At 43.1% G+C, this 27,110-nt stretch overlaps 1 protein-coding gene across 1 annotated transcript; it reads left to right on the forward strand.

Moving 5' to 3' along the window:
- Positions 1-81: 81 nt before the first annotated feature.
- slc38a6 (solute carrier family 38 member 6) lies at positions 82-18,085 on the forward strand. Its single transcript, XM_080480800.1, has 16 exons — positions 82-324; positions 6,296-6,426; positions 6,526-6,599; positions 8,384-8,436; positions 8,555-8,594; positions 10,535-10,613; positions 12,403-12,488; positions 12,560-12,618; positions 12,692-12,763; positions 14,751-14,807; positions 15,281-15,360; positions 15,449-15,549; positions 16,069-16,193; positions 16,786-16,930; positions 17,147-17,241; positions 17,359-18,085. Exons 1-16 carry the CDS (start codon positions 253-255, stop codon positions 17,440-17,442), a joined length of 1,353 nt encoding a protein of 450 aa, XP_080336926.1. The 5' UTR covers positions 82-252; the 3' UTR covers positions 17,443-18,085.
- Positions 18,086-27,110: the final 9,025 nt, after the last annotated feature.

Consider the following 27,110-nt stretch of genomic DNA (forward strand, 5'->3'; position numbering starts at 1 on the left):
ATCACTGACTGCTGATTGGACAAACGGGGGAAGGGTCAGTTTGTGATTGGACAGATGAGTCTGTGACGTATGAAATGCGACGGAAATGAGACTCATGTGACCGACAGTAACAACAGTGATCAGCTGATCAGAAAAAGGGCAGAGTTTTAAACTATGATATCTTAACAACAGTGTGGATTTCAAACTTCTCACTGACAGACGTGTTTGTGAAGTCTGTCCCGGAGCTGTTTAAGTCGTTTTTATTTTCAGACAATGAGCATAAACTCAGAGTTTAATCCTGAACCGGTCGGAGGAGGAGAAGAGACTGAACCTCTGTTAAGGAATGTAAGCGCAGACAAACTCCTAAATCTAAATAACGTCTTATAAATCTTCTATAATAACAAGTAACTACTAACAAACATCATTAAAAAAATTCAACTTGCTCGTTATAAAACAAGTAACACACAATCTGAGCTATTATAACTGTACATTAACTTTGAATTTAATTTGGTTACCTGAGGATTCAGTTTTTGTTGTTATAAATGTTTACAGTTTTTGGTTTGAATTAGATGAATCAATAAAATTCAATTTCTCATTTGTGAAGGTGCTGATGAGTGATTATCTGCTTGAATTTTCTCTAAAAGTCGAGTTGCTGACTTGTGTAAATGTTTGTTATGACATCCATCACACGTCTGTTATTGCCCCTGTCAGCACCACAGGGGCAATAACAGATTACATTCCCATTAGAGTACTTGCACTTTCAACAGTATCAAATCAAAGTCTTAATGTAATTACATTATTGAACACAGAACTTTTTTCAAGTGTGAAGCGATCAGCAATGTTGTAGTGAACATTTTATTGTTGGAACACAAGTTTGTAACGCAGTGCATGTACTTTCAATTCAACATGTTGTTTTTTTTTATCGGGAATGTACAGAAATTCAGCGCAAATCAGTTGTTAGAAACTTGAACAAAACGTCCCTTACAGATATCACAGATTTGTGAGGCTATGGTGCACATTGAGTTTGTTTTTCTCTTTTTTCAAAAGATTATTTTCTGCCACCAGCGATGTGTATCTGAAAGAAAAGCAGATATATGTGTATATAGAGTTTTGATGGTCAAATCATGAATGCATTTTTTTTACAGGTATACCAAATAAAATGTCTTGTTTTTTAAGGTGAAATTTGCAAAACAAAAAGCAAGTCTGTCCCAAAAGCTTCACTAAATGTACAGTAAAAAAAAAAAAATATATATGCTCAGTTGTTTCATTGTCTTCGTCACAGAAAGAACAACTGTTGTAATCAAAGTTAAATCTCGGTCTCAAAAGTCAGCAGAAGGATATCTGCATATCAAGTTTTGTAACGTGAACGTCATTCGCTTTTGGGTTAGGAAGTTTAACTAAAGAGCTGGATCTTATATCCAAATAACATCTTATAAATCATAAACAACAACAGGTGCTTAGTAACAAAGATCAAAAATAGATACTACATAAATAACATGATCATTAAAATGGGGAAAAAAATGAAAGTTAAGCATTTTAAATTCATTTTGTCGTAGAATGCTTCAGTTTGACCTATAGTTTACGGTGTTTAGTTTAAATCACATGACGTCTATAAAGTCGTATTTGTTTCGTGAAGTTGCTGATGTGTGATTATCTGCAGGAATCTACTCTAAAAATCGAGTTTGCTGACTTGTGAAAATGTTTGTTACGACATCCATCACACGTCTGTTTCTGCCCCTGTCAGCACCACGGGGGCAATAACAGATTACACACACATTGGTGTAATTAGAGTACTTGCACTTTCGTCAGTTCAAACTAATCTCTACAAAGTATGAAGGTTAAATTCACTCATTGTATTTACTTTCAGCTCTTTGTCTGAACATCAATTTAAGTGCAAATCAGTTAAAATTTCTCAAAAACGTCAAACTTTTATCACAAAATTCACTGAAAACGTCCCTTACAAATCTTGCAGATTTATAATAATGCACATTTTGCAGTTTCTCTTCTCTTTTTTGAAATATTCTATTCTGCCCAGATTGTTGTATTTCCTGGGACATTCGTGCAAAGTTTTATTCACTCTTACTAACCTTGTTAGTCAGGCTGCTTCCTGCTTCTGTCACAAGAACAGACTGACTCGTAATAACGAAGTGTGAAGTTTATATTGTTCACTTCTCCAAGTCGTCATCAGCCGCTGCCTTTCAAACGCCCATTACTGATGTCATTTCTGTTCACATGGATTTAAATATTGATCAAATCTTTATTTTACACTGTGAACATGAAACCTTATCACTCATGTTACTGCACACACGACAGTCGTTACAGTATTCGGGTTTCTCATTGTGTTTGTGCTGCTGTTGCAGCTGTGTTGGTTACGTATCAATTAGTCTTGTTTTTGCAGTTTTATTGATTAAAGGAATTTATGAGACACAGGTATTGAACTTTTTAGTCTCGCCACTCCTAAAAAGTGATGCTTCCCGCCTTTCCATGTACATTTTACTACTTTCTGTATTATAGAATTGTGTAATTGAGTCATAGGAGTCAGAAACAGATAACCTGGCTTGTGAAATTATGGTTCAAATCTATTTTCTATAATTCACGAGTTAAACCACCCCAAGGTGGTCACAGTGATGGAGATCAGAGTGGGGACAAATTAAAATGTCTTACCGCTCCAGGGATTCAACCTAGTGACCTAGTTAGTTCGTTTTTTAGTTTTATTTATTTTATTGACAAAAAGAAAAAAAAGCACAAACCAATTCAACACAAAGCAGAACAAAAGTTTCCAAACGTCTGAATGAAAGGGAGCAGACACAATTATAAACCTATTTAATCTGCCTCAAGCAATCATTTTTACAACGAGCATTAAAAACAAACAAAAGGCCATAAGGTCTGGGAGTCCAATACGACCACTCTCACTCATATCAGAGTTATAAACGTCCTCCACTAGCATCTAATCTAAAACAGACAGGACGCTGCAAACTTTTCTAAAAAGTTTCTAAAGCTGGTTTCATCTCCTGTCCTACCAAACATTTGTCTGGTGTCATGTAAAATAATCCTGCAAAACCTTCTAAACTGTTCACTGTAGTTATGCTGTTTTTAACCATTACAGTGAAATAAAACATAAAACTCTTACGGAGACCAAAAATAAAAAAATTCTCTTGATAGATAGAAAAACGGCATGTCAATTCCTGCTTTAAAAGAATTAACCACAGATGAGTACATTCATATAATTTAGACCTCAAAACAGAAGTACGGAAACAAAATAAGTATGTAAATAAAAAAACAAACGTCAAAATGTGTTGGTGACCTTTTCTACTTTAATTAATCTTTTATATTTTTAATTTAGGCTCGGTTAACTTTCTAAATCAGGAATGTCAAACACATTTTAATTCCGGGGCCACATTCAGTCCAATTTCCTCTTTGAGTGTCCCGCAACTGTAAAATAGTGGAATAATAACCTTTAAATTTAAACAGTGACGTTTTTCTTTGTTTGTTGTGGTGCAGAGTATACAGGATGAAAATGTCTCTGTTTTCACAAAACTAAACAATTAATACTGAAAATGACTACAATCTCAACATGAAGCCAATTTTAATGATACTAAATACAGTGAAATGTCCATAAAGCTGTTGCATTATGGGTGTTTTTATGAACTCCCCATGACAGCATGGCTCTGAGAGTCATTTCATAGCAGTGACGTTGCTATATTTCATGGCGACATCTCTGATATCTCAGCTCAGGTCGCAGTGTTGTGTTCTATTTGCTACTCTTTATTTATCTATTTGTTCAAAAATGTATATTTTCTTTGAAATGTTCACCATTGGTGAAAATCGTCTGAGTGGTTTGGCCTGATTGGAGCCTTTTGGAGCCGTCTTGACCCACGGGCTTTATGTTTGACACCCCTGCTCTAAAATCTGAGTTCAGAAATTCAAAACGACTTGAAGAGAAATCCACAGCATGTGAAACACATTTTAATTCAACTTTATTTACAGGTACTTCTCAAAAAATTAGCATATTGTGATAAAGTTCATTATTTTCCATAATGTAATGATAAAAATTTGACTTTCATATATTTTAGATTCATTACACACAACTGAAGTAGTTCAAGCCTTTTATTGATTTAATATAGATGATTTTGGCAAAAAAGTAAAGAAAAACCAAAAATCCCCATCTCAAAAAATTAGCATATTTCATCTGACCAATAAAAGAAAAGTGTTTTTAATACAAAAAAAAGTCAACCTTCAAATAATTATGTTCAGTTATGCATTCAATACTTGGTCGGGAATCCTTTTGCAGAAATGACTGCTTCAATGCGGCGTGGCATGGAGTCAATCAGCCGGTGGCACTGCTCAGGTGTTCTGGAGGCCCAGGATGCTTTGATAGCGGCCTTAAGCTCATCCACAGTGTTGGTCTGGTGTCTCTCAACTTCCTCTTCACAATATCCCACATATTCTCAATGGGGTTCAGGTCAGGAGAGTTGGCGGGCCAATCGAGCACAGTAATACCATGGTCAGTAAACCATTTGCCAGTGGTTTTGGCACTGTGAGCAGGTGCCAGGTCATGCTGAAAAAGGAAATCTTCATCTCCATAAAGCTTTTCAGCAGATGGAAGCATGAAGTGCTCCAAAATCTCCTGATAGCTAGCTGCATTGACCCTGCCCTTGATAAAACAAAGTGGACCAGCAGCAGCTGACATGGCACCCCAGACCATCACTGACTGTGGGTACTTGACACTGGACTTCAGGCATCTTGGCATGTCCTTCTCCCCAGTCTTCCTCCAGACTCTGGAACCTTTATTTCCAAATGACATGCAAAATTTGCTTTCATCCGAAAAAAGTACTTTGGACCACTGAGCAACAGTCCAGTGCTGCTTCTCTGTAGCCCAGGTCAGGCGCTTCTGCCGCTGTTTCTTGTTCAAAAGTGGCTTGACCTGGGGAATGCGGCACCTGTAGCCCATTTCCTGCACACGCCTGTGCACGGTGGCTCTGGATGTTTCCACTCCAGACTCAGTCCACTGCTTCCGCAGGTCCCCCAAGGTCTGGAATCGGTCCTTCTCCACAATCTTCCTCAGGGTCCGGTCACCTCTACTGGTTGTGCAGCGTTTTCTGCCACACTTTTCTCTTCCCACAGACTTCCCACTGAGGTGCCTTGATACACCACTCTGGGAACAGCCTATTCGCTCAGAAATTTCTTTTTGTGTCTTACCCTCTTGCTTGAGGGTGTCAATGATGGCCTTCTGGACAGCAGTCAGGTCGGCAGTCTTACCCATGATTGCGGTTTTGAGTAATGAAACAGCTGGGAGGTTTTAAAAGCCTCAGGAATCTTTTGCAGGTGTTTAGAGTTAATTCGTTGATTCAAGGGTGGGTGTGGTGCTCCAGATGATTAGGTTAATATCTCATTTAGAGTATCTTTTCATGATATGCTAATTTTTTGAGATGGGGATTTTTGGTTTTTCTTTACTTTTTTGCCAAAATCATCTATATTAAATCAATAAAAGGCTTGAACTACTTCAGTTGTGTGTAATGAATCTAACATATATGAAAGTCAAATTTTTTATCATTACATTATGGAAAATAATGAACTTTATCACAATATGCTAATTTTTTGAGAAGTACCTGTATATGACACCAAACACAGTTCAAACCAGGTTGAATGTTTGAGGATCCATTAGTGCTGTATGAGTCTCAGCAGCTGAATGAGATCAGAAACACCTGCTTTAAGGAAAAAGTGTAAATAGAAGCAGCTATTTACTTAATTTTAATGACACATTTCCATTTTAAACATGCTGTGATTCTCCATCTCAATGTGACCCTGCACGGGGATAATCTGGATTCAAATATATCCTTACGCAAACAGTCAAGTACTTATATTACATTATTTTGTTTGAGAAGACGCAGTGTTTTCTAATGTTTCAGTATTTATATCTGCGGTGCCTCCCAGCCCTCCGGCGTGGCGCTTTACTTCCTGTCTCTCGCTACAGTAACCGGGTGAATGAGGCTCGGCGGGTCAATCCAAGCTTGTTGTGACACTGACACCAGAGTTGCCACTCGTTCTGTCCAGGATATCCCCCATTAGGGAGGTCAAGCAGTTTGGGCAGCGCCCCTTATCCTGAGCTCAGGCAGCTGTCCCTCGGCCAGCAGCACAAATCCCGGCCCATCCATTCCCATTCCCGTCCCCTGAGCCGGCGTGCCACTGCGGCGTTGCTTCATGACATCCATCAGCGAGGCCGGCCAGTTGTTCTTAACACCGTCACAAGCACTTCTCCTCAGGCTCTGCGGAGAAACCATCAGATTTCCTCCTGAAATGTTGAATGTGTGTGCAGGGAGCAGAGCACCCGGCAGCCAGAGGGGCCTCCTTCGCCTCCTCTGTGTTTAATCTGATGAATGCCATCATGGGCAGCGGTATTCTGGGCCTCTCCTACGTGATGGCCAGCACGGGAATAGTGTTGTTTTGGTGAGCATGCTCCAAACACACCTTCTACTACACGACTTCTTCAATACCTTGCAACGCTTTAGAGAAACAATTCATGTTCCAGTTCCTTTTCTCTTGTAGTTTTCTGTTGGTGCTGGTGTCCAGCCTGGCTGCGTACTCCATACACCTGCTCCTGAAGCTTTGTGACCAAACAGGTGAGCCGCTGACGGCGGACACGACATAGCACGCGGTCTGGGAGTTTTTGCACACTCGGCCACTACAGCAGGGATTTCCCACTCCCTTTAGTTCAGTAAAATGATCGCATCATGAGAAAAATCTACATTCAATCAAACGTCTTTGTTGAAATTAGGGCAGAACATTTTTTTTTTTAAATTTCAACATTTGACCGTTTTGAAGATGTTTGTTGGTTCAATATGAAGTGAAATGTTGTGGTTTGTATTTTTATATTTCTTACATCAAGAAATGAAGCTAAAATTCATTTATAAATCTACTGAGGAGCAAAACTCCTGTCGCCCACCAGTGTTTCTCTTCAGACTGATGTTGGTCGAAGTCCGTTGCTCCTGCAGGATTTCTGCATGTTTTCACTAATTCACAGTCACAGTGTGGCTTTGATGCTAATTCCCCATTTACACAAGGTTTTCAATGGAAAAAGGCAAAGCTTTTGGGTTTTGAGTTTCTCTTTACATGACAACGATGTTCAGAGCCACTGGAAATATACAAACGGCTCCCAAGGTGGAACTTTTTAATAACGCGACTCCGTTTCCATGTAGACGGCCAAAACACTGTTACTGCACATGCTTCCCATGGCCGTAGTAACTAGTTGTTCTGCACATGCTCAGTAGCTGAGCAATAACAACAGTGTTTCCTCTGTCGTGTCATGACTCCCTTGTCCATCTTCTCCTGGGACTTGGTATTTTTATCACCATAGTAACAGTCCAACTTGGTCGTCTGTCCACTAGAATGTCCCGGTGCTGCCATTGTTAAGGTTGATAGTTCTCTGCACGTGTGTGCTTTTATTATATAAACAAACAGCCGCACCCACTAGAGGTCCAACAGGAAAACTTACATTGTTGTCAGTGTTTTTGCCATTTTGTCTAACTATCCTCCACTAACTACGTCGGTTTTAAAATGTTGCTCTCTAAATGTGAAACTCTTGTCAAACAAAATCAGAAAAACGTTTTGACTTGAAATGTGGAAACGAAGCCTAATTCTTCCTATGCTCGGACTTGTGTATCTTTCACTGCTGCATCACGGATCCATGTGTTTTTTCATGTCTGCTACTCTTACTAAAATACTGTCATCCCTAGAGAATAAATGAAAAACAGCATTTATCTCCTTGAGAAAATTAGCTTTGCAATTTTCCCATTTTGCAAGCTCATCCCGCAGGCTGGATTGGATCCTCGATTGGTCCAGTTCTGGTGTGCGTGCTGCACGTTTGACACTCCCACATTAAAGCCAACACATGTATGAGTAAAATACAACGCGATCTGCTTGTATAGACTTTCTAAAAAGTGGAATTTATTCACATGGAGCTCTTTGAAGGAGAAACAGAAATGTTCCGAACATAAAGGAGCCGTTTCCTCAGGTCTCACAGGTTCGATCAGACTGTTTATGTGCATGTAAATATGTTGTGTCGTTAACGTTGATATGCATTCTTTGCCTTTGTTTTCATGTAGTTGAGTTTTAATTCAGGCATCAAAGGACAACACAGATTAGCTACAAAGTGGAAAAGCAGAGAATAAGCCGGAAGTGATTGTACAAATCGTCACCTCATCAAGTCATTAAGACTCACTAAATCTGTAAAACGATTCAACTGAAACTTGTTTCAGATGTGGTGCATAACCCTTCCTCGAAGGCCACAAGAAATGAGAACGTGTGGGCCGCATGTGTACCGCCTGTTTCCCGTGTCGAAGTTAAAGAGAAGTAAGTCTCAGGCCACCTGTGATTGTACTGACTGCCAGTGTTGATTTGACTCCAGGTCTTAATTCATATGAAGATCTGGGAGGGAGAGCTTTGCAGAAACCAGGAAAAGTAAGTGTTGATATTTGGTTAGCTTTGAGTTTGCACCGTCAGAGAGTTCACACGTTTATGTTTTCAACATGAGCAGGAAACAGATTTTCTCACGACAGCCTTTTGAAATCCTTTCTAGGTTCTGGTTGGAATTGCAATTCTCATCCAAAATATCGGTGGTGAGTCAGCCTTCATTTCAAAGTACAGTTACATCCATTATTCCTGACATGTTGGACATGAAGTGATTTTGTGGTTTGGGGAGAAGCAGAGAGCCGGGGAGTGCTGACCACTTTGTTTTAGAGACACATAGCGCCTCCTGCTGGTGGCCCGAGGCCTCAGTGCCCACTGTTACTGCCCCCTCCTCCTGTGAGAGGCTATTATCTGGATTCCCTGATAACCTCCGACCCTGTAGCCGCTGTCCTCTCCCCAGAGCCTGAAACATGACTTCTCCTCTAATTGATCGCTGATGGTAAACCCCCCCCGTCCAAGAACCTAATGGGAGCGCTCTCCCCTTCCCCCGTACGGCGCTCTCTCGCCTCCTGCCGCCCTGGCTGGCTGCTCCTGCTCCTCCAAGCTGAGGTGATCGCTCCTCTGCAGTCATTAGTGGCACGGCTGAGTGGATTATTGCCGTGCCCTCTGGTATGTTTGTGGTTTTCCCAGCGAGGGGCAGTGTGTGTGAGAGTGTGAGAGCCAGCACTTCAGCATGCATCTGTCTGGACCCCGGGCCCCTTTTATAAGAGTGCAATTAGCCTCACTCTGGGTAAACATTCATCTGCGCTGCCAAAGGCTGATGGGCCAATTGACCTTAATTACTGGCCGGCCCGGGGCTCCCGCAGCCGGCCTCTCCCCGAGCTCTTAATGAAATGAAAGCGGCTCTGTCTTATGTTCAACACTCTCTACCACTACGTGCTGACCACACAGAAAGTTTACCTCATTTCTGCTTTGACCTTTACATACACACTTGTTGTCAGTTTGTGTTTTCCTACAACATGTCCAATAATCATCCTTTTTCTTCACTCAAGGGCTTTTTTGTTAATTGTTTAGAGACGTAAGTATGATCCTAACAAGATTCTCCATAGAAGTGTCATTGTGCTGAATGTAAGCAACTGCATGAAACTAAAGCGTTGCCTCATGCCCGCTGTGTGATCCCTGTCTTCATGCTTTCTATGTGTGGCTGAAAACAAAAGAGTTTCTTGTTGTTTCCATGGTTTGCTTGAATTGATGGCTGAACCTTTGCATGCAAACATTTTGGCTAACACTTTAAAGCAGTCGTTGCCTGAGAATAACCTCACGCTGACAGATCTCGGGCCTTGTAAATGGCTGTAGTTATTCTCAGGGAGAGATTGTCCTTGTGTCTGTGTGGGCTGAGGGGGTTATTGGAGGAATTTTCCTTTATAAACAAATACAGGATCTGAGGGATTATGGCGAGGCTTATTTAACGGCGAGTGCAAGACCTGCCCCGGGGCAATAAGGTCCCAGCTAACTCCGGCTATGCCTGGCTTCACAGATCTAAACTCACTAACATTATGTCTACACACTACACACTCTACATCTGAAGCCTTTCTTTCTACCAAACATGTGGCGCTCGCTCCTCCTTCTCACATTTTCCTCTCAAGCTGGTACGACTGTCAGAAAGGGACCGGAATCCTCTTTTGATTGGCTGTCTGAGCAAATGAGGAAGTATTCTGTTTCCTAGTCGGGTGGGGAAGGGGGAGAAGTACCTGGATTAGCGTCAGAGATCGTTATTGTTAGCATTCCTCCACCACCACCCCAGAAACCCACCCCCACCCCCCCGCACTTCTTCATCCCGGCTGCTGCTCGTGGACGAGCCACACAATGTCTGCTTCTCTACACCCGTGGCTTTGCTCATGATCCCCCTTGAGCTGCCTGCTCCACCCATTTTACATTAACTCGGAGCTGCCCCCACCCCCCACCCCCAACCCCCAGCCCGCCAGTGGAAAGCACACAACATGCTCACTCAGTGATTTCTGATTGTTGGTGGCAGCGTTCAGTCATCTCTCTGTTTATGATTCAGTAGTTTGCTCTGCTTCTGGTCTCTGTGTGTTTATGGTGAAAACAGCCACATTCTGAGTCTTGTTCTCCTCCTCTCTCCTCCCAGCCATGTCATCCTATTTGTTCATCTTGAAGTTGGAGCTTCCTGCTGCCATCGGCGGCTTTCTGGGCCCGGACAGCGCCGGGTGGGTACACCAGTGTGAGCTGTCGAGGCTGTGTGAAGAACAAAGTGGTTTCTTCTGAATCAGCTGCACTGAGATAAAGAACGAGTCGCTTCTGTTCCTATCATGTTGTAGGTGAAACCTCTGGCCTTCCTAGAAGTCAAATCTGACCCTTCTGCACCACAAAAACACCCCGTCCAGAATTAATCAGACAAAGAGAATCGTATGAATAACTCTCTCCATAAACCCCAGTGCGCCACTAATATTGTGTCTGTGAGCGATCAGAGGAACGTCTGCTGCACGGTGTGAAGCAGGCCCGGAGGAGACGTATTCATGATGGAGAGCCGTTCATCACCTATCAGCGGCGGCCGGCGTGTCTTTCATTGGTCTGTGTGGACGAGTCTGCAGCTTCTCGCCCTGGCGGAGAAGTCCCCGGCCAAGAATGTAACTTATTATTGGCCACACCGGTTTAACGGAGAGCTGTAGCTGCTCTCAGCCCAATCCGTCAACATCTGAATCTTCTGCACGCAGCTGCTTTGTATTAGCGCTCTCCTTTCACCCCCAAATCTCTCACACATGTTCCCCAGAATCAGACTGATACAAGAGGATATCAGTTTTGCCATTCTAATTACGGCTCGCTGCTGAGGGAAACAAAACATTTCTGTTAATGAGAGGCTTTGGGACATTAACGCACACACTCACTGAGCCCCATCGAAGCCTGAGGAAGAGATGATGGTGTTTTATATTGAAACGTGTTTCTTCCTTATCTGGCTCATTCATCATAAGATAGCGCTCAGGCTTTCTGTGTGGGGCCTGTTTCTCTCATGGTGTTTAAATCCAGCTAACAGACACGCGGGTTGTGGCTGTGGGTTTGTGCAGCGTTGGCCACGTTTCGCTGATCCTCGGTACCATGTAGAGACGGACTGACAGTCCGACTCCACTTCCTAAGTGAGAGCTACTCTGCCTCTAGTTATAGCGTGAAATGTTCCACATTTCATGGGTCTTCTCTGCATCCTGCGCCTTTACAGTAAGCCCCGGGGGCCCCTGGCAATTTGTCCTGATGGTGATTTTTCTCTCCAGCTGAGCTGCAGTGCAGAACTTCTTCTAAACTTAGATCGCGGTGGAAGTGATTGGGCAGGAGAACGTCGGGGTCGCCGAGGTCTCTCCAACGTACAGTCGCACGGCTGCGACAGCGTAGACATAGAGACAAATCCGTCAGCGCCTACCGTAATACCACAGCTGTGAAGCTGCCAAGCAGGGGTCAGCGGGTGTTGACGTGGTCCGAGCAGGTGCTGCCGACGCCGGGAGCCCCATAAAGAGCGCTGGAGCCAGTCCCCCGTGACCCCGCGCTGCGTTCAACATCAGCAGCGCCAGGCAGCAGCCTTCCCAGCTGACCCTGACCCCAGCGGAGCCGGCATGCCTTCCACATGTGTCACCTTCAGCGCCGCCCCTCCTCTTCCTCCTCCTCCAGCTCCCCAATCCCGAATAAACCGCCAAGGCTATCCCCCAGCAAAGGAAAATATTATTCCCCCTCTGCAAAAACCCAGCAAGTGAAATGTGGCCTCATCTGATGGAGCGACACAACGTTTGCATGTGAATTACATAATTGTTATGGTTTGCAAGAGCTAAAGCCTTTAACTGGAACCACATGATGAATCTGTCACTCTGTATTTCAGCTCGAGATGGAGACAAATTTCCAGAGCCAGTCCACCTTAAAGCGCCGACGATTAATCTCTGACATTTCAGGATAAAGGAAATGTTGCCTGATTCAGCATTGACCTTCAGTAACTGGCGTCCTTGCTGTGTTTCTCAGAGACGCCTGGTATGAAAATGGCAGAATCCTTCTGGTGCTCGTCACAGCTTTCATCGTGCTGCCTCTGTCACTCTTGCCTAAAATCGGTGAGCTTCTGGACTTTCTGCTCGGTCCAGTTTGAATCGCTGCATCTTTTAACTTTTCCTCACATTCACAGGCTTCCTGGGCTACACCAGCAGTCTCTCCTTTGTCTTTATGCTCTACTTTGCTGTTGTGGTAAGCTCCGACAGAAACATCTAAACAGTATATTTCTCTCTTTTGTATTTTCATTGAGTTGACTTGTTTCTAGATCGTGGTGAAGAAGTGGTCCATCCCCTGCCCACTGCCTCACAATGTGACGACGCTTTCAGGTGCTCTCCAGGTAACACACCGCAGCTTTCTCTTGCTTCACACATGTTGGCGGCGCCTATCACGAAGCATTACAGTTCATCACGGGACGTAAACCCCTCAGTCACCACCGCACCCCGTGCTCTGGTTAACTGGCCTTCATCGTCAATCTGTAACGCTTAAACACTGGTAAACCGTCTGCTTCCTCCTTACATGACACACACACACACACACACACACACACACACACACACACACACACACACACACACACACACACACACACACACACACACACACACACACACACACACACACACACACACACACACACACACACACACTACAGTCACAGTCTGACCTCTTTCACTCTCCTTTGCGTACAGTTTTTTCTTACTCTTCTCCCTCAATTTGTAGCTGCAGAATTTGAGACTTCATCTCGCTCACTAAATTGAAAGAATATGATAAAAAAAACACATAATTAAAAATTTTTTATTCTTGTTTCCACACTGCTTTTATTTACAATTAGATTTAAAACACGTCTGTAACTAAATGTACTGATATGTATTGCAGTTCTATTCAAAATGAGACCCTGGCTTCAAAGAGATAACTTGGGTGAACTAAAGTGAAAGAAAGACTAAATAACTGGTGTGAAAGTGAATTATCTCAGGAGCTCCAATAGAAATAAAAAAAAACAACTACTTTTGTTTTAGTGAAAAGAAATATGTGAACAATTGATGCACTTTTGAGAAAACCTGAACAACCTGAAGTTTCTTTTTCAAGAAGTGGAATTTGAAACTAGGAGTTCTGCAGCCTTCACTGTGCATGTTTTCACAAACTCTTCCTCAAAGTTTTAATTTGACGATAACTTAATTTCACCAGCAAAGCAGAAGCTGGCCTTCACTACAATCAGCTGTTTAGTTTGAGGTCTCTGGTATTATGTCAGCTCATCTCACTGAAACAGTGGAGTATAGCTTTTTTTAGACGATTAAAACACACAAAAAAACCACATTCCACTGAAAATCATAAAGTCCCAAATTTTACATCCAATAAACATCCATAAAGCTTTACTGCAGGAAAAAACATATATTATAGAAAAGAATACATAAAATACAAGTGGAATCAAATACTAATTACTCTGAAACATCAATATTAAAACATAGCTCATATAAAAATGTGAATTTGTGATGGATAAGCTAATGTTTTGGGTCAACGTGGTATGTACTGTATGTACTGTATGTACTGTATGTACTGTATGTGCATTTCTTTATGTTTTAAGTGAAATCCATTTACCGTTCATACACAAATAAATACTGAACTGAACAGAACAAAGTCCACAAATCAAGAAAAAGCCACTACTTTTTACTTAAATCTTCATTTTGATAATTTTTTTATGTATTCTTTATACACTGCGGGCCAGCTAGTGCCCTCTGACCGTAGCTTTTACCCCCCTGCTTTAGCCGCTGCAGACTGACTCCGCAGACTGACGCCAGGGACTGACGCTGCAGACTGATGCTGCAGACAGACGCCAGAGACTGATGCTGCAGACAGACGCCAGAGACTGATGCTGCAGAGAGACGCCAGAGACTGACGCTACAGACAGACGCCGCAGACAGACGCCGCAGACAGACGCCGCAGACAGACGCCAGAGACTGACGCCGCAGACAGACGCCGCAGACAGACGCCGGACTAAATATGGACATGATGGCGTGAGCAGACGGTCATGGCCACTGGATCAGGAGGAAAAGTCTGCAGATTGAATGTACTGATTGTGTCAGCTGAGCTCTGTGTGAAGTTTGCTGAATGAAGCCAGTCCTGAAGGGAAGGAAGTCCAGGTGACCCCGTCTGATCCTGGAAATGAACTCTGACCTTTAGGAATCATGCAGATCTCACTGAGACCTGGCATGGGTTAACTGAACTTCCTCTCTGACGCTGGGCGGGGAAATTCAACTTTCACCTTTCTGCAGAAGTCATCTCCTCTCAGAAACAACATTCTCTCTCTTCTCCCCATTATCCTCCAGATATCAAATTCCACCGACTCAGAATGCACGCCCAAACTGTTCGTCGTCTCCCGTAAGGTACGTCTGTGGGACTGGGGGTTTCTCCTCCACCACGCAGAAGCTCTGAGGTGGCAGTGAGAAGTTGTTGAGCACAGGTTTGCTGCAGTTGTCTGACTCCGGTGACAGCTCACACCCTCACTTATGAAGGATCGGTCTGTGTGTGTGGAACCCGAGCACACAACACAGCTGCCATTCACATTTTTCTGCTTCATGCAAAGGCCACGTTCACATCTGACACACAGAATCATACTTAGCACATGCACCGAGTTTGTTCTCTCCCAGGAACTCTAAAAATATGCTTCAACGGTGTAAGTAAAAGATATAGCTGTAGTGGTGTTCACGCTGTGATATTGCCCCATGACTGTGCAGCCTGCGGGGTAATCACCTCCATGTGAACCGCACCTCGGCCCACCTGCCCCCTCGCCGCCGTGTAACAGTGTAAGCTGACAATTTGCTAATGATGGCGGTGCATTTATTGATGTGTGTTGCAGAGCGCCTACGCCATCCCCACCTTGGCCTTCTCCTTTCTGTGCCACACGGCTGTCCTGCCAATCTACTGCGAACTGGACCGGTCAGCTCCGCGGCTTGTCCGCTTCACCTTCACGCCGCCGCTCACGTGCAAACGCCCCTCTCAGTCCATTCGTGTTGATGTCTTTCAGGCCGACCAAAGCCAGGATGCAGAAGGTTTCCAGTGTCAGTATCAGCCTCAGCTTCCTGCTGTACCTCATCTCCGCCCTGTTTGGCTACCTCACTTTCTATGGTAAGGAACTCATGTTATTGAAACAATGGGGGGTCCGAGGGGGCGCTAGTCAAAATTCATGATTCTTTTTTTTATTGATTACTGTAAACCTGGAATAGTTCGGATGGAAAATGGTGCAAAATGGCTTATCATTCAGATTTTACCAATGTGAGGAAGCTCAGAGCTTCAGCTGTGTTAACTATTCTTCCGACTGCTTATTTGACTACAGATACCACCTAGTGGTACAAAGTGGTACTGCAAGGCTAAATATGCTGGAGCGAGAACGTCACAAAATTGACATCCTGACTTTTTTGTTTTTCTATTGTTGTTCAAAGTTCTTTTTATGTATTTTTGGAAAAACATTCAATTATTGGAAACAAAATAGATTGGATGAATGCATTATATCGACAAGTACTTACATATAAACAAATCAGATTGATTTTAAAAGAAATGGTAGTGAAATATACAAAAGAAGGAGAAACGAGAATGGAGGGAACTAGAATAACAATATAACTTCTTCTTTGTACCTGCTGGTTGCAGCCCACGTGGATTCTGAGCTGTTGGTGGGATATGATGAATATCTGCCGCGGGACCTCATGGTGGAGACGGTCCGGCTCGCCATCCTTCTCGCTGTGCTGCTCACCGTGCCACTCATACATTTCCCGGTGAGTTTAGCATCCATCCGTCCATCCGTCCATCCATCCATCCATCCGTCCATCCATCCATCCATCCATCCATCACACACTCAGATCCTGATAACTATTAATATTAATATCTTATGAGATTAAAAGTCAAACACTGGAGCAGACATGACTTGTTGGTGTGAGACGAAGCTCACACCAACCCCAGTTGAGGGTCTGGATGAAGCCGTGTTGTGAAGCCAGCTGACTTTAAGAAGCACTCAGGGTTTATCTGACATCAACTCAGAGCCAGCAGTGACCTAATTTAAAGTTAATACGTCGTAACTTTTGTCTTTTTATGTAAACTGTGTGAACTTGGCTGTTTGCAAGGCAAAATAAATTCTGTCAATAGTTTTTGAAATAAGTGTGTTTTAATAACATTTATAGTCTATTTTCTGCCTTCAAACATTTACCAGTGTGTAATATTCCATCAGCTTGTCTGCCTCCCATCACAACCACAATAAAAGTGATCCAAACTAATTGAATATTCCTTCATTAATAATATTAGGAGATATATTTCTATGTTATTTATGTTAACTACACTATAATTATATGTGTTTGTGTGTATGTGCTGCAGGCCCGTAAAGCCGTAATCTTGCTGCTGTGTGGAGGTCGTCCCTTCTCCTGGCTGGTCCACGTCGCCGCCACGCTCTGCATCCTGAGCGTGGTGCTGCTGCTCGCCGTCTTTGTGCCTGATATCAGGAACGTGTTTGGAGTCGTTGGTACGTGGTTTCTTTTAAATACAGTAAGATAAGTAATAATTCTGCAGAGCCTCTATGGCGATTATAAAGTCTATTTTTTCTCCTGTGTATTTGCACTTGCATTAAACTCCAGAAGACTTAAAGAGCAGCGAATATGTCTTTATTGCACAGTTATTGATCGTCCTGCTGGAATCACAGCCTCATACATGTTTAATGATTTCCCTCTTTGTTCCTCAGGATCAACAACAGCCAGCTGCCTGCTGTTTGTTTTTCCGGGCATCTTCTACCTCAAGATCAGCGGCCAGCCGCTCAGATCTGTCGACTCCGTCGGGGTAAATGTAGCACATGCACTCGGAGTCGGGCGTTTTACTTCACGTGCTTCCATTGTGTGTTTTCTCCCCCCCCCCCCTCTCCTGAGTAACTTGAGTGTGTGCTCCTCCTGTCTGCAGGCTGTTCTTCTCATGGTCTTCGGCTTGATTATGGGCGTCATCAGTTTCTCTGTCATTGTCATCACATGGGTAAAGAGCTCCTAACCTCCTCTGGGCCTCTTTTCCTCCAATCAAGAGCAGGAGCAAAGAAAGGGAACCATGTGTCAAAGAAACCTAATACCAAGGACAGAAAATGGAAGAGATAGATGTTCACCAGCATCTCCTCAGGCACGTTATTCATGGTGAAGTTGTTCTCAACACTACATCAGTGGTTTTTTTTTATATTTTTAATTTCTGTTCTCTGTAAATGACAAACACAGACCAAAGTCAGCTGAGCTGAAACAAAACGTTATTTTGAACAGTTCTACTAAATATTGTTTACATTGAAATAAAATCAGCTCAATGTAATTGTTTTTAATCTGTCGCAGTCGAATGATAAAAGTGGTTTACATTCAGTTTTCATGCACTTTATGTACAAAGCCACATGAATGTGTGGGTGAAGCCTCAAAACTAAAAATATGTACTGTTTACTGCTCTTTTTTAAATGTTTAGTGATTTTCAGAACTTTTTTTTTTTATTCTGTGATTTATAAACATTTATGAAGTATTTTTGAATCACTGATTTAATCTTATAACTCTCACTACGGAGCAAACTATTTTTATTATTTCTATAAAAACTGAGTAATCCGTTTTCATATGTTAATTACAACATGTGGTTGTATTGCACGATAATAAAATGGCTCTTTTTGAACTACTGGCTCCGTGTTTATGAAAAATAACACGTCACTTTGCACTTTTCACCACAGAAATGTCTTTATCAGTGTTGAGGGAAGCTGATCAGTCAGAGGTCGGTGTGTTTGACTGGCAGCCGCAGTGCTGGGCCGCGCCATGCTTTCAGTCTGCAGCTAACTGGAGCCACATGCTCTGTACGTTTCTAATCATGATGCTGTTTAGATTGTCTCCATGCTGCCTCTGGAAACCACTGCCACCCCACTGCTGCTTTTAATCTAAGGAATTAGGCAGGTCCGCCCGCCGTCCCTGCACCAAGTAGTGGCTGCCCAGTTTTCACGCCCCCCCCCCCCCCCTCCCTCACCCATCCACCCTTAAAGGAAACTCTGGAACAGAGGAAATATCTCCGGCCTGCGGCCACTGCTCTGAACGATCCTCCCAGAGAGAAGAGAGATCGTAACTGCATTCAAAGCTGGGTGCTTTGTTTTCTGGTGTTCAGTTGTTAAACTGCAGTGAATGTGCCAATTACACATCCATCAATCTTTTATATCATTTTATCTTACTTTATGTGACTTGAGTTGGAGCAAATCCCAGCTGACTACAGGGCAAAGGATCTAAAACACATGTTTTGAAACTGCCAAAGGGAACACACACACGTTATAACCAATACATGCATGCACTTAAAAAAAAAAAAAAAAAAGTTTAAAGTATTTATTTATGCAATTTAAAGTAAATCAGAATAAGATGTAGGAATTAAGTAAAAAATACCAAAATAACATGAAGGAATGCTTTTTTCCCCAATTTTTTTATTGTTTCGTTTATTCCCCACATTACACACGAAGACATTAAGTCTCTCAGTTAAACCCAGTTTACTAAAACCTGCACTAATTACATATGTAAACATTTATATAAAATTAATACTCAATTTAATTCGTGGAAATAATGTAAAGCTGAATTAAAATCATTTATCAAATTGCCAGAGTGGTACAAATAAGGTTGGCGTACTACTAAACAAGAAAACTAATGAATCAATCGATCCAAACAAGACAGATGCAGTTTGTTCAAAACAAGGTGTTTGTTGGAAGTGATGGTTCATCATCTGCATTATTACTTCACTTCTTGTTTCTAATCTTGTAGTTTCACTGTAATTTTTCCATAAAGATTTGTTTTACTCTCTCTTCACTACATGATGACTGTGATTACTTTCCTTGCTATAAAAGCAGGATTCTCAAGCAGTTTCTTGTCTTTCTGTCTAATCTGGATGTTATTTCTGCAGTGTCTTTGTGGCTCGATTCTCTTGAAGTCCCGTTGCACATATTTCTAGAAACCTACGATATTTGGGCAAAACCTAAATACATGTGTGACGACACCCACTTCCCAATGGTTCCTCCAACAGCAACTAAATGTCTTATTGTTTATTGAATGTGATGATCTTTAATCTTATCCGAACTTCCTGCTGAGCTGTAAGTTAATATAAATCAGCACAAAGCGCAGCTCAAATTTCTGTTTGTTGGATTATTTCTTTGTTGTAACCCTTCTGCTTTAACTCCTAAATGGAAATCCTCTGTAGGGAACATACATTTGTGGGATGAGCAGCAGAGCTGACTACAGTTTGTGGGTTGGCCCTTTTAAAAAACAGTTTTTCTTTGCTGTAGTTAGATGTTTTTGGTGGATTAGATGATGGAAGTTGGAACAAACAAGACACATTGGCAAGTTAACAATTGATTCAGAGAACAAACAGGAAGCTGAGTGTTGTGTGGCAGAAGCAAACGACGCCACAACAGCGTGGCACGTCCTCGTCCTCCCGGCGGTCGGCAGTCTGCTCACGCTGCTGTGGGATGAAGCTCATTCTTCACTCAGCAGCCGTCACAAGTCGGCCAGCGCGGTCACGTCGGTCACTCCAGCACAAACACAACGTCTGAGCTGCTCCCACAGTGGGGTTCAGCGGGGCTGAAGTCAGGATTTCTCAGGATCTTGAACTTTACACAGAACAACATCTTTACTGTCAGCAACAAACAATCAACTGCAAGAGTAAAACTGTTTGACAAAGAAATTACGGCTGTTTTTCCTGGAGGCCCATCCCACAAATGCTTGTTTGTTACAAATGTGAAAGCATTTAAACAAGAAATAAACCTTTGGAAATGTGTAAAACCTGGATGTATTGACAAAAAAAATTATTATATATATATATATATATATATATATATATATATATATATATATATATATATATATATATACACACTCTGTAGATGTGCTGCATAAATCCAACTTTAGTTGTTTTATTGCAAACATTTCTCTTTTTTTCACTTTCTCAAACCGAAATTTTGCAATTTAAATGAAACCAGGTGAAAAGGTCAGAAGCATTTCAACAGCTCTGACGCTGCTTTATTGAAACCATTTGTAGCACAAGATTGCCCCCTAGTGTCCAACTGTAGCATCTCCGTTCGAAGGGCCTCGCGCTCAGACTAATTGAAAACCTGAGCAGAGCCCAGCAGATCTTCCGTTTCCTCTCAGTTTGATCACATGTTGGAAGTGTGTTCGGAATGGCAGAGCGGAGCGGTGTTTTTCTCCTCCGGCCGGGTGGGAGTGTTTTTGTTTGGTTAAACTCACTCACACCCCGGGCCCACGTCCAGCAGTATGACAACACCATCTCCCAGGGTTCGAGGCTGGAATGAGGCGGAGGAGCGATGGAGGGCTGAAATTAAGCCCCAGTTGGCAGCCGTCGCTCTGCTGTTGTTTCAAGAGGTGTCGGCTGTGTTCTCTGAAAATGATTTTCTGTTGTTGGAAATCAGGATAGCGGCTGACTCTGATCCCAGTATCCTCACCACGACCTCTGACCCTATTCACTCTTCCTGTGCGACGGAGGCCTGACAGGCTGGGAACTGGCGATCGTTCAGTTGGACTGTGTGGTCAGAAGGTCCCGGTAGAGTCCGAGCAGCAGTGAGAGTCCGGCCTTCACAGGTAGAGGATGTCACAAACTGCTGAAAACACGCACAACATCTGCTTTCTGTTTACCCGCATAATCTCCTTGAACAGGCATTCCAGGCTGAAAGGTGCTTCAAGGGTCTTTTCACATGAGCTTTTTAAAGCCCGCTGGCATGATGAGTGGTTTTCCTTGTTAGTCACGGTGCGCGCTGCGACTCAGCAAACGCCATCGATACGCAGGCGTCATCACTGATGAAGTGCTCTCCATTTAGTTTTTTTTCCTTTGTCTCTGTTCCCGCCGTCTACCTTCACTCCATGCTGCTTTTCTGCCTTCAATCGATTTCCACGCTCTATCAGTAAACATGCTCTTTGTGTCACAGTGAGAGCATTCCTCGCTCTCGGGGCTCTTTCTGAGGCTGCACGTGCTTCGGCCACATCAAATGTACCTCATTCACGCTCACATTTCATGTTGGTTTTTTTTATTATTTTTTTTTATGAAATCACATCGAGAAGGTAAGTTTAGAGCCGGTGCTGGAGCGCTGCCAGCTCACAAAGCTTGAAGGGAAACATGGAAAACAGCTCAATAAGGTGCACCTCTCCACACAGACCTTTATATATGAGACACTGCAGCTCGCCATTGTCATCCTGCGTCTGCTTATTGACCAGACAATCCACACTGCATGTGCAGATGAGTGCTGTCCTTCAGTCTGCTTCTATTGTCGCTTTCAAAGCTTCTTTTTCTAAAAAAAAAAAAAGAAGAAAAGAAACAAAAACAGAGAAAAAACAGCGGTTCTTCAGCATTGTGTGAAGCGAGCCTTGAATAGAGACTCTTGAAAGTGGGAAGGATTGAACTGACAACACCTGTCAGTCCAAAGAATAATAGAAAAAATCACAATGACGCGGAAGAAAAAAAAAAAAAGCATAACTCCTCCATTGCTGCTCAAAGTCACAAAGACGTGGTGCAGCTCTTGAGCGAGAACGACATAGATTTATTGATGTCAGGGTGAACGTCAGGGTCAGGAGTGGAAGAGGAGCTCTGTGAATGAGCAAGAAGCGTTTCAGGGCGTCAGAAGACGGATTGGAGTTATTTTGGCGGGTGATGAGCAGGGATTGAGAGGCAGGGAGGGTGCTGATGGAGGCGCAGCGGTCAGCTGCACAGTGTGGGATTCACTCTGTGCTGTTGAAGGTGTGTGTGTGTGTGTGTGTGTGTGTGTGTGTGTGTGTGTGTGTGTGTGTGTGTGTGTGTGTGTGGGGGTGGGGGGGAGTGGGCGGGCGGGGGGGGGGGGGGGTTGCTTGTGTCTCTGCGATCCCATCAGCCCCGGGCTGAGCTCTTAATGCAGCCCTGACGCCTTTCTGGCGCAGGGGCCACGCTGCCTCACATCTGGAGCCAATTACCCTGGAGGGGCTGTGACAGAGCCCCCACCCCACACACCCCACCACCACCCCCCACCCTCGGCTCCTCGGTCCACTGCAGCTCTGACCACTCGCAGTTACATTCCTCCTGCGTTCACAACAACAGGCTCTATTTCTTGTCTTTTTTACTCACTTTGCTTTGAAAACACATCGTCCACACTGACCAGGGTCTTGCTTTGACTGGCTACCTGAGCAGCAGCGTCACAACGAGGGGATCACTGGTTCGAGTCCAGGATGTGGGGCTCTTTTTGTGCGGAGTTTGCATGTTCTTACTGTAAAGATTTTCTGCGGGTACTCGGGTTCTGACATGTACATTTCTTTGAATTAGTGTTTGTAATGTGACTGTAGTGTGATGAAGCAGTGCAGGTCGACCCTGCCACCCAGTCTGATTCCATCCAGCTGGGAAGCTTTGTTCCATCTCATCTTCTCTTTTTATTTGCACGTTTGTCAGTAAAGTCAAATTAAAGAAATCCTACTTATCTCAACAGTGAGCCACTCACTCGCTGCTATAGGTAAAACGTCTGCAGAGTCGTGCCGTCGAGAGTCGTGTTTTACTGTGTGTGAGCAGCGGCAGTAAACACTATTTGCAAATAAAGTACATTTAGTACCAAATCAGCTTTTACTGGTTTGATTTATGGAGCTGCTCTGCTTCCACACTGGAGAGCTCCGGGGATGTGTGTGTGTGTGTGTGTGTGTGTGTGTGTGTGTGTGTGTGTGTGTGTGTGTGTGTGTGTGTGTGTGTGTGTGTGTGTGTGTGTGTGTGTGTGTGTGTGTGTGTGTGTGTGTGTGTGTGTGTGTGTGTGTGTGTTTAGGTTTCCACACAACCTTACCTGAGGAGAGTGTTTGAGGCCTGCTGGCCGGACTGCAGGATGGGGTAAAGTCTTTGAGCCCAATGACTGATGGAGGTAATTGAGTTTGTGGTGGTGCAGGAGGCGTGTACTGGCCCCACAGGATTTCTCCCACTGGGGTCAGAAGGAGCTGGGAACAGGCTTTGCCATATCTGGACGGTACTCTGCTCAGTCCCAGGCTCCCCGGTTTGGCACCAATGCTACGGTTCATTAGCTGCAGCTATAGGGTGTACCTGGGCAGGGAGCCAGAGGATTGAGCTGTCCTGGGTTACACACACACATAAATCAGAGCGGGACGGCGAAGCAAATGGGGAAACTCTACAGGTGGCTGAAATTAAGTTGTATACAGTGAATGAAGTCTGAAATATGGGGGGATTTTGTTAGCTTGTGCTTGTGTGCAATAAAACGTCTTGAGGAGATACATCAGAAGTGTGTCTGAAGCATGCACACGTCTCTGTGTGGACATGTACACATGCAGCTCACAAGTGGAAGCTCTCAGTCGGCTCCATAGAGTCATGTGGCACCGCAGACGACTCCCACGGGAGCATAAATCCAAGATTTGTCCGTGACGACCACTTACATCCAAAGAAAGTTAGAGATGGGAGTGAGCAGGAAGTGATGCAGGGCAAAGAGCCGCTGAGATGCCAGACAAGGAGAAAAGAGGGGAACAAAGAAACAAAACAAATCATCCCAGACTGTAAAAACGCCAGGTCCGGCTCCGTGCTCCAACATGAAGAGGGCAAGCCAAATATATGGATTTTTTTTTAAGGTTTATCATAAAAGTGAAGCAAGCAGAGAAAAAGAGGGTGAAAGGTGAGGTAAGGAAATTCATTTAGTTGTCATATTCTGCCCTCTGTTGGACAGTTCATCAAACACCTCCTTTATGTGGAAGGAGCTTCGCTTGATAGAGGAACACTTACTACCTTTTTTTTTTTTAATATTGTCAGCGACAGAAAAATACCATTAGAAAACCTTGACTTGAAGACGTTAGATAACAAATAGCTCAGGCAACGAGTGTGAGCATGCTTGATCTCATTGGTCAAGGTGATCTGTTGCATACATTTCAGACGACGCGGTATCTCAACGTGCGCGGCCCGAAAGAAAGGCTTGCTGCTGATAGCTGTGAGTGCATTCACACTCCCGCGCTGGGACTTTATCATTATGACCTCCTCTGCTCAGTAAGGTCGTGTCTGAGAGGTTGTTTACAAGACAGTCTGGATCCGAGAGATGTGCGAGATCTGGGACCCCCGGCTCTTTATTTATAACAGCTGGAGCTGGGAGATGTGAAGCGCTGACATTTGGCGGAGTGGGGTGAGAGGTCGAGTCTAACACCAATAAAGTGGAGACTTTGATCGTGGCATTTATGGATGGAGCAGGCACAGCACCCTGAGAGCGAGAGAGAGAGAGAGAGAGAGAGAGAGAGAGAGAGAGAGAGAGAGAGAGAGAGAGAGAGAGAGAGAGAGAGGCATATAAAAGAGAAAAGAAAAAGGGATAGTGCAGCAGGATTTAAGAGAACAGAGAAAAGAGAAAGAGGGGGATTAAGTGGCCGAGCCTCAACTTTCACCAAAAAGATTTAATCCTCTGTTACCTTCACTGTTTGTTTTAATCATTTCCTGTAAATATGTTTATGGACTCTTTGTCTTTTGGGAAAGGAATTGCAGTTTTCATCCAGTAACTAACGACTCGCGCTTTATTATCTTACTAATAAACTTTATTATGTACTTTCGGTGAGGTGCAGCCACATTACGGTGCTCCGGGGAGCCGGTGGGGGTCAAAGGTCATGCTCGGGGTCTCACAGTGGTGACCCGTCAGCTGCGGGATTCAAACCTGCAAACTCCCGATTCAAAGTCTGCTTCTCTAACTTCTCAACCTCCACTGCCCTCAACAACAATAAAGGAAAAGCAACTAAGAATGTGAATAAAAAATAAGAATCATAAATGTGAAAAATAACGAAAGAGTAAACTCTAGAAACACTGATATGTTTCTCAAATGTATGAAATGTTTTGACTACATTTGACCATTAATGTTTTTTAATTGATTAATCATTAATCATATTCATCATTTCAGGAGCAAACTGAAACCAATCAATCCTTTTCATGAAATGTTTGAAGGATTTGACTTAAGAGTCACTGTTGATAAATATATTTCTCTCTGTCCTTGCTTGATATTGATAAGTTACATTTGACATATTGAAAAAAAAAAACAACAACCACTTTGTACATTTCCCTTCCTGCTGACTTTAACTAGAGATCATTTCTCTGTTTGTGCTTCAACATCAATCTATAAACTTTATGATTTTCTGAATATTCAAGGGGATAAACAACTTAAAAATGATTATCATGGCTTCACAGAGAAAGTTACATTAGTTAACAAGCAAGGAAGCTATTCAGGTCAATTTATTTTTGATATTTCTTTAGCACAGTGGAAAGAAAAACTCCCTTTTAACCGGAAGGAACCTTCAGAACCAGACTGAGAGGTGAAGACTTCCTGTTGTTCCAGCTGGGGTTATAGGATAGAGGAGAGAAAAGGAGAGGACGGAGACGGAGATCGGCAAGCAAACAGATGTAAATCCACTCACAGCAGATGTCTTGCAATGCCACTGTGTACCACAAGGTGGTGCAGAGAGTCACTTTACTCCACCTCTTGCATTTAGCCTGGAAACAGAAGAAGAAGCAGATTCTGGCTCAAGCAAAAACAGGCAATTTTACAGCAACGGCAACTGTATTGCTAAAAAATTTCAGAAATAAGATAATTCACAAGATGTTGTTGTTGTTGTTGATTTTTTAAATTGTTATTTAAAAGTTCTACAACTTTAATCGAAAAGCAACATTGAATTATCTGACTTTCCATTTATATGCTTGTTAATTTTAACTTCCAATAGCTTCATATGAAAAGCTGCAACGCATCAGAACAACTCATAAACAGTCCAAATGTCACAATGACAAACTAAATACTAAAATCTTTGTACCCAGTCTTCTCAGACGGGATAAAGTTCATAAACAGGATAGATTTTGCTTAGAAATTCAACTTTATCTCAAGTGAGCTCGACAGGTAAGATAACAGAGAATCATCACATCATGTATTCGTTCACAAAATCATCAGTGTGGTTATTATTGTTCAACCAATTAAACTTCAGCTATTGTTCACCTGAGAGGCTGGGAAATGTTTCCTCATGTCTTCCTAATGAGAATAACTTCAGTTTAACGAAGAAGTGCAACAAACTTCTGTGAACTTTTTTCCACAGTGAGCAGTCTGACTGATCGTCTCCGCGGCGCTGTGAGTAAAAACATTCTGTCAACTCCAAATGTTTTCCTTTGTTTCAGAGTCAACAGTGTATAAATAAAGTTCCCATTTCATTTATAATCTTTTTCAGTTTCGAAAATGTTGATAGAAAATGTAAATGTACCATAATGACATGTTTTTAAAGATACCTCCAGTCAAATATCCAAAAAACACATCCTTTTTTGTGGCGTTCTGCAACTTCTGGCATGCATGTTTTCTCAAATTCACCCGCACAGTCTGGATGAATTGATGCTCGTGCTTCTTGTCAATCAGGTGAAACGTTTTAACGGCTCACTCATCCACTGACCCGGATGTCAGTGTTTCCTCATGTCTGCTACTCTTCCTGCAATCTCCAGTAAATTAAACAGACACACCAGTTACTGTTTAAATTCTTCTTAATATCTTTACAATGTCATCCCCTGGGCCGGATTAGACCCCCTGCTGGCCCAGTTCTGGCCTCTGGGCCGTATTTTTGACACACCTGATGTAAATACTCTCATAGGACAGCAATTGGTGTTATGGCACATAATACATATAAAACAAGAGGTGAAGAGTTGCTGAGTTTAGGAGGCAT

Source organism: Lipophrys pholis, assembly GCF_963383615.2.
Source record: "Lipophrys pholis genome assembly, chromosome: 14".
NCBI classification, from domain to species: Eukaryota; Metazoa; Chordata; class Actinopteri; order Blenniiformes; family Blenniidae; genus Lipophrys; species Lipophrys pholis.

What these genes read in the sequence shown, in the direction of transcription:
- slc38a6 (XM_080480800.1), top strand. Translation starts at nt 253, where the DNA reads ATGAGCATAAACTCAGAGTTTAATCCTGAACCGGTCGGAGGAGGAGAA. An exon ending in CTGGGCCCGGACAGCGCCGG is followed by an intron (nt 10,614 to 12,402) that starts GTGGGTACACCA and finishes TGTGTTTCTCAG; the next exon opens with AGACGCCTGGTATGAAAATG. An exon ending in GAACGTGTTTGGAGTCGTTG is followed by an intron (nt 16,931 to 17,146) that starts GTACGTGGTTTC and finishes TTTGTTCCTCAG; the next exon opens with GATCAACAACAGCCAGCTGC.